This window comes from Maylandia zebra, linkage group LG19 (genome assembly GCF_041146795.1).
Source record: "Maylandia zebra isolate NMK-2024a linkage group LG19, Mzebra_GT3a, whole genome shotgun sequence".
Lineage (NCBI taxonomy): Eukaryota > Metazoa > Chordata > Actinopteri > Cichliformes > Cichlidae > Maylandia > Maylandia zebra.
Window position 1 is genome coordinate 10,763,083 of NC_135185.1, and position 12,474 is coordinate 10,775,556.

At 45.1% G+C, this 12,474-nt stretch overlaps 1 protein-coding gene across 5 annotated transcripts in view; it reads right to left on the minus strand.

Moving 5' to 3' along the window:
• Positions 1-12,474, minus strand: part of LOC101481705 (AT-rich interactive domain-containing protein 1B) — a 188,856-nt gene that overhangs the window by 126,898 nt on the left and 49,484 nt on the right. For all 5 annotated transcript variants that reach the window (XM_076877232.1, XM_004566496.3, XM_076877231.1 and 2 more), the window contains one exon: positions 7,390-7,593. In XM_076877232.1, the coding sequence (XP_076733347.1) occupies positions 7,390-7,584 (195 nt within the window). In that variant the 5' untranslated portion in view covers positions 7,585-7,593. The remainder of the gene's footprint in view (positions 1-7,389; positions 7,594-12,474) is intronic.

Sequence of the window (12,474 nt, forward strand, 5' to 3'; positions counted from 1 at the left end):
GGAGCTGGAACAAAGACAGTGCGCGTCATGTGCACCGGCGTGGATGACATTAGCGGGGAGCCTGCGACGTTTCAAGAGCTTTTCAAAAGAGGGAGGGCTGTGATGAAGCTGGAGTGGTCCCCTTTGCACCCCACCCCTCCTCTCGCTCCATCTTTCCTGGCAGAGGGGCTGATTTAGTGGGGCTTCCCAGCCATCCGTCAGAGCCGGCACCACAGGCTGCATTAACCCCAGAGACACCCGGGGCCCCTAAGTGCTTCCGAGTGGCCCTCTCTCTCGACGTCGGTGAGGCCACGGACAGATGACTTCTCCACATCAGGACGTGAACGGTTAATGACATCGGCAGCTTTTGGTTAAAGAAAGTGCGTCTGTGTGGAACTTGACGGCAACATGGTGAGGGAAAGCAAAAGACATACGGAGGGCTGAGGGTAACCGATGAACTCGCTCCTTCCCCCTCTGTCTGTGCCTCTACATGGAGACAGAAGGAAACAGTGACTGGATGGAGTCCTTACAACGATAGTTCTGCCTTCAGTTCAGACTGGCTAACTCTGATGCGACACCTGTGGAGTATTTGGCTCACAGTTACCGCCTGTGTTGTCCACGTGCACGTCACTTTAACTGACTGACCTCTGAGCACGTCCGCGCTTAATAAATTGCTAGTTGAGATTCCCGTCACGACGTGAGAACTTGCAGTTCTTCAGCTCTTTCATCAGTTTGAGATGTTTTCAGTCAAAAATACTAAAGCAGCGGGGGCTGTAAGTATGAATGTATTAGCCAAAAAATCATTTTTCACCCTGGCACTAATGGATCGCTTAAAGTATTATCTGTGTTAGGTCGTTTTCACAGCAGACTTTCTGACTTGTCATACGAGGACAGGCGTTATTAATGACAATCCTGGATTTTCCTCCCGTTTCCAGCAGTTGGAAAGCGAGCACAAAGCCACCCTGAAACAGAAGCTGCCGACGTTTCTTTGATTAATTACACACAGGTGAGTTTGATACGTGAAGAACGTCAATAAACTCACAGTAAAGAAATAAACTAAGCTGCGGAAACTTCAACTGATTTCACTTGAAATGAACAGTTCAGGAAATTCCACAAATATTTAGCACGTTTCTGCTAATGTTTCATCCCCAGCATGTCCAAGCTCTTTAATCTAAATGATATTTCTAATGTTAAAACATAATTATTGTTGTTGTCTGTGAATTATGATAATAGAGTATTTTAAAAAAGCACAAATAAACAGTAAAACACTTTATTATTTTTTGATTAAGATAACAAATTACAGTTATTTGCTTCCTGAACAGAAAAAAAATTGTTTCGTTGTTGAAATGAATTTCTGACTTCTCAGACAAGTCCAGCATCTCGCCTCACATTAAGCAGGAAAACCTGAATAAGTTCAGTAAATTGAGTAGTTTAAACCAAAAAACATGAAACAAACGATAAATAATCGACTCTGAGGCCTTGAAATAAAATCAGAGTCGGCCTTCATGCTGACACTTTTTCCTGCGTTGAATTAAAGTCTTCTCGGGCCTATTCTTCCAAAGTCTGCAGCTCAGACGTCTTCGTCTCTGTTTACATGTTTCAGCGTCATCTGTGCGTGTCACTGTGGTGTCACTGTGCGAGGCAACGTTATCACAAAACATACGAATCATTTAAAGCCATAAAACCTCCAAATCTGCAGCTCACAGATTATTATTTTGTTCTTCATCACTGCTGAGCGATGGAGGATGCTACCTGGCTAGCTACTTGACTAGCTGCCATTACCCAGCATGCCGTTCAGCAGTGTAATTCTGTAAACGTGCAGTTATTACTGTTGGTTTCACTTTTCACAGATGATTACAGTGTTTGCTCTTCTGTGTTACATTAATGTATATAGAAGACAAATGAGCATAAGCTTGAGTGAGCGTTGAGGACAAAACATAGAAAATAAATATTTTCTCATTAATTATAATGGATGCATCAGGCTCGCAGCGGGCTGGAGCCCATCCAGGTCTGAGGTGGGGGGCACCGAGAGGCGAGCAACCACTCACTCTCCACGAGCGCGTCCTCGGACAGTGGGAGTAAGCTGCAGTACCACAACTGAAGGCCCCACGCAGGACCCCTCGTCCTAACAAGGACTCGAACGCCACGTGATCGATCCAGTATGAACACAAAGCTTTGTCTTAGCATGCTGTGTTTGCAGACGCTTGCAAAGACCTGATGCGTTAGCAGCAGTGGATAATCGCCTCTGGCCCGTGCTCAGTTGGCTCTTTTAAGCAGTAAAATTAAAAACAGTCTTCACATCCTCTGCAAACTCTTCAGCCGTTTTCCTCCTTCGTGCACGTGAACTGAAGTCAGGCCTGCAGCACGAGTGTGCAGGCACCTTTGTAAAGAGCTGCATCCAACACTTGTTGGGGTGTGTTGTCATTATTATAACACATTGTGTCATATTAGCTCGATGTGTGTTTGTTCTGTTAAACTCATCAGGCTGTATTTCAACTGTATGTGAAATGAGATTTGACGACCGTCATCGTAGCACACACAGGAGAGCACAGAGAGCCATGTGAACTTTTACAAAAGTCATGCTGGCAGAGTGTGGGAGTTCTTATTTTTTAATTTAAAAAGAGAGTAATAAATGCTGCCTTTCTTTAACATAAAACAGTGTGCGTTTTAATTATTTCTCATTTACATTAACTTAATCAAATGGAGGATGCAAATGAAGAAATATGTCGTATTAAATGAAAATATCTGAGTTGACTTCATACTGCAGGAAGGCTTTTTTTTATTTTATGGGTTTACAGTGCAGCGATTTAATTCCAATAAATGCTCGAATGTCTACAAGTATTTATAAAATGAAATTAAATGCAGTTGCTTCACATTAGCTTTGTGGTTTCAGCTGTTTTTAGAAGCGCTGTAGGACACACTGCTGTATAAACGTGACAAATGAAGCGAACTAAAGCGGAGACGCGCCGTCTCTGGATGTTGCTTAATATTTAGGAATGTGCACAGCTGTTGCCCAGATGAAATAAATGCAGCCAAGCTTTTTAAAGAACACTGATGCATTATTGTTCTCCTTCTTCCCTCTGATGATTACTGTGCAAAGACGAGGCCCAAAAAATAATCTCTGCAAAGTGAGCGTGGTGATAAAAGCTATAAAAAGCCCTGAAAGACAGACTGTTTGTGTGGAGCTGCTGTGGTGTGTGCGTGCTGAACAGGTGGCGGGTCAGCCACATTTCCACTTGACTTTAAATGCTTGGCTTCTATTAAGTTGGCCCAGTGTGTAAGGAACAAACAGCCAGCACTGGTAATGGTTTCTGCCTGACCTGCTGACACTTTCACCCCCCGCACGCGCTCCTGCCTTCTTCTCTTTCACTCTCTTTCATTTCCCAGGATATTTTTTTCTCCTGCTCGTTCTCCCACCACATCACTCCTCCCCTCTTTTCACATCAAACACTAATGTTTCCTTCAAATTCCTTTTCCTCTCCATCTGCCAACTTTGACATCACAGGAAATTACGCTTAGAATTGGCGGCACAGTTTTCTTTTTCCATTCCTTTCCTCGTTTCGACTTCATTCCACTTCCACCAAGCGGACGTATTTTTTTCCTGTCATCCCCAAGACACCCGCCCCCTTCTTCTACTTCCTCCTTCCTCCCCTCCTTCTTCTGCTGATATATTTGTCCTGGCTCCCATCACTCCACACATACCTCCTTCGCTGCTTTACATGCGCGCTCCGTCTCTCGGCCTCTCTAACACACTCAAACTGTCTCACACGCATGCAGACACAGCATGACACTAACTACACCTAATGCAAGTTCTAGGCTTATTTGCTGGAGGCTCGTCGGGGTGGAGAGGATGTTTTTTCCTTCTCTCTGAGACATCAACATCGAGACTGGCGTCTGTGCGCGCCTCCCGTGGCTGGATTAAGGAAGGAAGCCACGAGAGGAGAATTTAATTGGTGAAATGCATTGTTAACAACGTGTTGGTGTGTGTACGTGCACGCACAATTGCATCGGCATGCCTGCACATATCCGAGCCGGAGGTAACTCCTGACATCAGGCTTCGTGGCCTGAACAGGTAATCGAGGTCACACGGAAACACCGACTCGTCTCAAAACGCACCGAGTGGGTTTGCACTGATAACCTTCCATCAGTGAAAAAACAGATTAAAGATGAGTCGAGATGTTTACATGAATGTTCAGAGAAGGGTTTGTATATGCTTTTAGCTTCTCACCTCTGTCTCCACATAAGCTTTTAATGTGTGTGTGTGTGTGCAGCGTGTAGGTGTAAGTGTGTTTAAATGTCGCTGTGCAAATATGACACCTTTTTAATTGCATCTGTATAGCAAATGCAAACACACATAAACATAGTTACATTTCTATCAAAATTACTACTAGTAACATAAATAATAACACCGACTTATTAATCAGCTTTAATTTTAACAGCAAATTTTTCATTTTTGTCATAATTTCGGCTTCTAAATTCTTTCACATTTATTAGATTTATAATAATTAGATTATCGCAGACTAAAGTTGATTCAGTAGCTAAAAAATAAATTCTAAAGTTTGTTTACAAACATATCAACTCCTCTCTTCCCAACACGCGTCTTCATGAGAAACAGGAAGCGTTTCCTGGGGAACATCAAATGTGCTCATCGACCTTCCTACACCAGGAGCTTACTTCTGATTGGATCACTTCCAAATTCACCCCGCCCTCTGCACAGCTTCATTAGATGTGATTGGAGCTCGTCTCTGTAAAACGTTTTCATCTCGTTTTTATTCAGCGTCAATAAATTTCATTACGGTTTTTGTCCTCGTGCCTTAGTTTTTATTCAAGCATTGATTGTTTTTGTCAGAAAAAGAAAACTATGATGAAACAAAATTATCGCCGTAATTAGTGGAAATCTAACCGTGCACAGGAGGACACTGTTTTCACTCATTGACATGTGAATTAATGAATTTGGGGGAAGATGGGGGGACTTGAACTGTCCAAGAGCGACCTGTGCTTTCACGCTGCCAGTACCACAGATTAGATTCCAGTAACATCACCAGTAATCAAACCATTATGTGTCAAATTATGACAAAATGGTTAATTACGTGAGCCTTATGCAAAGGATAGAGGTGAGCCCTTACACATATCCAATAACTGCACAGGATGAAATATACATATTACTGTGGAGTTCATATTTAAGACGAATGGGGCTTAATTTTTTTGCAGAGTTTAATCATAATAATGAAAGAAAGTCAAAGAAGACCTTTTAGTCTGCTGTTAAAACCCCCGACACAGACACACACACACACACACACACACACAGTCGCTCAAGTCCCAGGGAAATCACAGAGATAGACCAACGCAGGTCTTTGTTGACGTCACGTTGCCTGGCAACAACCCAGCAGCTTGGCTGTGACAAGCCGAGGTCTCAGCCCCGAAGTGCGATGCATCATGGGGGATTGTGTGCGCTACGTCTTACATCACCCACAATCCCCCTCGCTGACGCAGCTGTAGTCAGGACTGCTGTTCGCAGCTGATCCCGAGGTTAGGAAAGAGGGCGTGCTGAGAGATGCAATCACGTCCATCATCAGTGCAATTCACGCATCTTTTGATTTTTAATTACCACTCGCTTCAGGAACAGATTCACTGTATATGTTCCAGTACACATTTTTTTTTACCCCTCCCTGCTCTTCCCTGATCAAACCCCTGACTGCCTTTCTGTAGGTAAGGCTCATTACGCTCATCTGAGAGAGTGGAATTAAACCTCCTCCTCCAAACTCATTACTGTGAGCTAGATTTCACCAGCAGCAGATAGGCAATGCAGCGGTGCTGCTTTTAAAGCCAGAGCCAGATAATTAGAAACTTTAGAAGCACAGTTCCCATGGCTATAGCCAGAGCGAACAACTAATTCTATTTGAACTAATTACATTCCATAATGCTAGGCAGTGATTGCTACCCCAACCACAGCCTCCCATATGTAATCCAGCAGAGGATTTCATCACAAAACACAACCGGGGATGTATTTTTCTGTGTGTCATTGGCTGTATGTTATTACGCATTGGCATCACACCCCCGCTCCCTCATAGCTGTTTGCATTTCATGCTACAAAACTCCTCCCGGGCCTTGATGAGACCAAGTCTCGCAGTGCTGACGCTAACCTCCCAGGACAGCACCGCCTCAGTGCGAGAGCTCCCAAAACATAATAAAAAAGATATAAATCGATGCTTCGATGTATCGTTTTATCAGAATTTATTACCCCTGACCGCCTTTCTCTGGATTTAGACAAATGAGAGCAGCTCCCACAACCTGAGTGGATCAACAGTAAACAGACATTTTTTATGTTTTCAAATGACACATTTTCATTGCATAATAGGAAAGATCGGTCGGAGAATGTGTGTGAACGTGTGTGTGCAGGACCATCTCCTCTGCTGCTGCCTGTACGCACATTGCACAATATTTTTAGACAATACAGGAAGTCTGCCTGTTAGTCAATATGCGTTTCTCCCCTTCTCTCTCTCTCTCTCTTTTTATACTCTCTTGCTATGTGTGGAAGCTCGCTCGCCCAGTGAGAGGTGTTCAAGTCCAGACCAACAGACCAGGCAGACTAAATATAGCCGGCAGTGACAGCAGGGAACACTGTGCTCCCCCCTCTCTCGCTGTGGTGCTCGGCACTGCTGCTTCACTGCAAACTACACTGGTGAATTTAAACTGCTATCTGCACGCACGCACACACACGCACCGAAGAAGTTCACTTTCTGCCAAAACTGTGGCACACACGTATCATTCACACAAACGCAAAGATAAAAGGGACGCAGATTAATACACACACACACACACCATACCAGTCCAAATGGGATTTACTTAAGACTCAATAAAGCAGACAGAAGCACTATTGTCTCCAACACAGACCTATTGTGCTGCACAGAGACTGTGACGTGGGCCGACCGCGCTGCGTCTGTTTACTACACAGAGAGCATTCCACACACACACACACACACACACACACGTACATGCCTCCAAAAGTAAATAGAGATGCACAACAAAGTGCACAAATGCACCATCAAACAAGCATTAAGAAAGAACTGGCTTGCACGCACACGCTCACACACACAGCATCAAACCCATCTCGCTCCAGTGGGAGTCTAACGGGAACTGAGTGATGAACAGGAGTGACACCACCACATGCCAGGGTGTGAGATGCGCTGCCTGGTATTTTAGGCTGCGTCTCAAATTGAACATGCCAAGCCTTCAGGGGGAAATCGTTGGATAATGTTCGTGCGAGAAGCAAATGTCCCATTGCAATATCGCTTATAAAGGCAGCTGTGATATCTGGAACGGCACTGCAGAGAGGGCCGACCTATCCGCGATGCACGCCGGAGGACGAACGCGGGTGCAAAGATGCAGTGCTCCGGTTTGTTTGCGTACCTGCTGCTGAGGATACTGCATCCCACCCATGCCCATTTGACCCCTCCCCTGTAGGCTCATCGGGTATCGATGCGGGGGAGGCGATGCGTAGGGCTGGCTGGGGGGATAGGGTCCGGCCCCCGGCTGCTGCGGGGCGGAGTAGGGATTGTTGGCCATGCCGTACAGCTGCGAGCGCTTCATAGCCATGAAGTCCATGGAGGAAACCTGCAGGGGAGAAGAAGAGGGGTTATTAATGCATAGTCAGCATTTGGTTTTTGGCTAATACTTCATTCATGACAGTGCATTGTAATTGCCCGAGAGGCGCTCAAATTAATTCATCTGCTATCTGCCAAGTTGGAATCCCTAACTGAAGTCCACTTAGTGCACCACTCCAAACCACAGCCATCGCTGATTTATTTCATAATTGCACAACAAGTGAAAGCTTTAAATTAATGTCAACAGATCATAAATGAACAACAAATGGAATTAAATAAGCAAAGATGTGTATTGAGTAGCTATTTGGAGCAAAACTCTGCTGGAAAAGAGCCAAAATAAAATGATTTAATTAAAACCTAAAAGCTCGTATCTTTGTTTTAATGTCTCTGAGGCTTTTACAAGTGTTGTAAATGTTGTTTAAAGCAACAGGAGGCAACGGCAATAAAAACCTATGGCCGCGTTCCTGCAACCAGAGCCCCGCGGTGCCAATAACCACCGTACGACTCGTGCTATACGGCTGCTTACAGCAAACTGGCAGATAAAGCGATAGTTATTCTATTACTGCAGTCGAGTTGATGTACTTCCGAGTTTAAGTAAAGGTTGTGGGTGCAGGGGCGTGGATCCAAGCTTTTGTGACGGGTCATTTCAAACTCGCGAGCTTGAATCCCTGCTCTCCAAAGCCACACCTGGAGAGCTCGCTTCCCGTACGAGCACAGAGGAAAACCAAAGCCAGGACAGAGAATATGTCAAGGGTAATTTATTCCATTGTAAGTACTTCAGAGCCCTTTTACGGGTTGTTTGGGGTCCCAGTGAGCCATTGGAAAATTCCGGTACAGTGCATCAGGCTAATGCTAATCCGTCACCCACAGCGGCGTGTTTGTCTGTCTGCTGGGCAGATAATGCAGACTTCTTCTATCTTCCCTCTTCTTCTCTTTTGTCTGTGCCGCGTAGGATCATGAGTGATTTATGACACTTTGTTCCTACTGTGTCTCTCTCTCTCTCTCTCTCTCTCTCTCTCTCACACACACACACACACACACACACACTTTCACTTCTCCTCTCTCATTTCCAACTAACCGCCACCGACCCCCCCGCACCGCCTCTTCTTTCTCTTCCACCACCAACTCCCTCCTCAGTTCCCTCCCTTCTCCCCAACTCAATATCACCTCGTCTAGAGCGGAGGAGAAATTGCCGCTGCCTCATATTGCCAGGCTAATATCAAGAAGACATGTCAGGGGATGGGAGCACTTTATTCAGCAGGTTACGTGGACAGTTATGGCGGTCCAGCGTTAAAGCGTTCGCGCCTACTGAGGCGTGCACGTGGAATAGTTTGGAGGGGAGAGAGAGAGGGTGATAAAACTGTGTTTGGGCGGGGAAAGAGGGAGCGAGAAAGTTAGCGCTCTTAAAGTTATTTCACAGCAGGTGTGTGAGGAGGGGGGGGCTTTCCTGCAAAGGTCTGCATCGCCGGATTTGTAACAGTATAATAATGAACTGCAGACACTCGCTGCCCTTTGCTTTTCTTCCTCCGTGCATGAAAAAACGAAGTGAATCATCCCCCGTGTGAGGGAGGAGGAAGTCACCGAGTGCACCAGCAGAAAGGATCGACAATGAAACATTTAAGCAGAAGAGGAAACGCGACATCTAATCTGACAAAATGATTGCCAGCATTAAACTGAAGAACATTAGGGAAGAATTAAAGTTATGAACCATTGTGAGGAGAACAAGTTTTAAGATGTTTCTGATAGAAAAATCTTTTTTTTACTGACAGACGGAGCGTTTTCAGAGAAAAGTTTGACTCATCGTATTGTATGCTTTTTCTTCTTATTGCTCAAAGAGACAATAAAGAGCATGACTAAGTGAGCTGCTCAGAATACTACAATACAGCTAAAGCAGAGTTAGCTCTAAGTGCATCAGCGCAGTAATATACAGAGTTAAACCAGTTGAACATCAAAGGGGAGATTTGTTGCGAGTATTTTGTTGATATGCTCAAACTGATGCCGGTCATATGTTTCAAATAATGGAGCGGAGGGCAGCGCATGACCCGCTCGAATGTTTGCACACCCACAGCACACAGACAGCACTAAGCGATGAAACGTCCTCGAGTTTCTGAAAAATCCAGGGCACTGTGCCACCCGTGATATGGGACACACACACACACACCCTCCCCAACTCCATCCAGTTCACCAATCCAGCTCAAGAGGTCCTCGGTTTGCCAAAAACGCTGAGCGCAACACAAATAAATCCCCCACACGCCGCTGCCAAGTGTGCACGCGTACAAAAAACATTAAACGCTGCACTTACAAAGGTACTGAGGACGGAAAATAACCTCAGAGTTTTTGGAAGCGGAGAAGTGGACACTCGATTTTACACACACGTGCACATAATCCACGGCTTCAGAGGACACTGCGCTGGTTTGCACCTTCATATCTGCTCATAACTGTGGACATAAACACTGTGCAGCTCTGCACCTTCAAAATGTGTCTTTTTACAATTATTTGTATTTTTTAAATAGTAAAAGAGGTGATGATGACGGGTGCAGACGTTAGTCCTGATTAGGGTCTAATTCCTGCCTCGCAAGCCCACTGCAGGTCCTTGAAGAGAGGCCAGGGCGACAGTGGACTCAGGAGACCCACTTCCACTCGCCGGATCTTGCAAACTCTTTCACTTTCTGCCATCTTGGCTTGTGAACCAAAAGGGGAGTGAGTCTGCATTTTATAGCCAGAATTAAGTAAAAAATTCTTTTTTTACCTGATTTTTGTTTCCCATGAGGCCAAAAATCAGACGTGAAATTAAAATCTGATTACTGACTGAGCCCTCCTCACCTCGTTATAAGGACGACACGTCTCCGTAAGAGTTAGGCCTCCCTGTGAGCAGGGCTGGGAGCACAGACTCACACAGACACACACACAGACTCACACAGACACACACAGACACACACAGACTCACACAGACACACACACAGACTCACACAGACACACACAGACTCACACAGACACACACACAGACTCACACAGACACACACACAGACTCACACAGACACAGTGGCAGATTCTGCTGATGGCTCTTTGTGTTCTCGCTGCATCGCTCTCATCTCTCTCCAACTTCCTCACACACTTTGGGGGAGATCTTAAATAAAACAGCCACAATCAAATTATATCAGGTACCTCGGTCCACCTTCGACGCACGGCGTTACCACGGGCAAAGAAAAGAAAGTATTTTCCGCCTCCCCAAACGGAGCCTCAAATCTGCTCTCATGACAGGTTCCACTAAATGAGATTTCAGCCCACTGCAGCCTTTTCCTAGAGATATGCCCACGATTCCCCTCACACCACCAGGCACAAAAAACGACAACCATTCCTGACAAATTGAAACGTTATTTTTTTCCCTTCCCGGAGAGAAATGACTGTACTTAGGAAAAAAATTATGAAAATGACACGAAGTGAATCTTGTTTGTGCCAGGAGGGACAGCAGATAAAAAACTAGAGGGAATACACAGAAATTGTTTTTTATTTTCTTCAAATGTGTTTTTCACTTTGTTCATCTGGGCATGCCATTCAACGGAGGAGGGGGAGGCGGCACGGGAGACAATAGTAATTCAACTGCTAAATTTAAAATTCAATTTATGAACTCCTCTCCAGCGCAGCGACTCTCGTGAGCTTTTTAGTTTTTTTTTATTTATTTTTTTTTATTTTGCAAAACAAAGCCATTAAAACAGAACATGGGTGAAATTACTGTGGGGTGAAACCTGCTAAATTGCTTTTCTGAGCTCAATCGACAACATTTTTATGTTGCGAAAATGATTTTACTCCTTCTTGCTTTAATGTGCTAAGTTGTTAATCAGAAAGAGACAAAACGCTCGACACAAAAGCCTCAGATATGTGGATTATGAGACACACACTGGGATCAAACGAACATAAAACAATATTAGTAAACGGTTATTATTCCAGTCCCATTTCAAATGGAGGAATTATTGGGGAAAACTGGCCCATTTATCCGCCGCGGTGAGGGAATGCGCACGCACGCCCGAACAGGTCCACGCTGCCGTGGCTCGTCCTCACCTGAAAAACAAACTACAGAGGGAAAAATACGCTTTCCTATTCAGCAGGTGCAGGAACGCTCCTGACGCTCGCCTTCAGGGCTGCAGAGTTTCCACTAATATCTCCACTAAGGCAGTTTCCATCCAAGCAACAGTGGAGCAGAATGTGTTCCCTCGTATGATGTTCTTTATGGTCTACAAGCTGCTTTATTGAGACACAGCAACTTGTGAAATTATCTGACCATCAAAGAGCAATTCGCTGAACTATTACGATCCTCGTATCATCTGGCGGTTTAACGTTTTCTCGAGCAACACATTCCTGCAGGTTGGATGGGAGCGTTTCATTTCAGGCCCAGTGCACTGGGGGCTGCAGTGTGTGCTGTCGGGGTAAAGGTCTATTTGGCTGGAAAATCAGTGCCATGTGAAAACTGTAAAAAAATTGCACCTGTATGAAAATCATTGATTATCGTCTGTTTGTGTTGGGAGGACTTGTGCAGAGCAGCAGCTTTAATTCCTGCGTAATGAAAGCGTTTTAGCCTGTGTGTATTTGTGAGGAGAAACAAATAAGGATAATTATTGTCAACGGATCCTCTTTATCCTCTGCGCCGCGCCGGCCTCCGGAGAATCAACGCGCTGCAGCCAGAGCCGGTTGGTCTGCTGGGACAATCAGCCTCGTCTTTTATGTTATTTATTTGCACCGTGCAGCAGAGCGCTCTCCAGCTCCTATTACACTGCGGGGCCCGGCGTTGCCCAGGCCTCCAGAACAAAGCTCCGCATTTCAGGCTTGAAACCCAGCGCGCTTTGGGCCTACTGGTGCACACAGAAAATAAAATGGAAAGGGTGGAAAAAGAAAA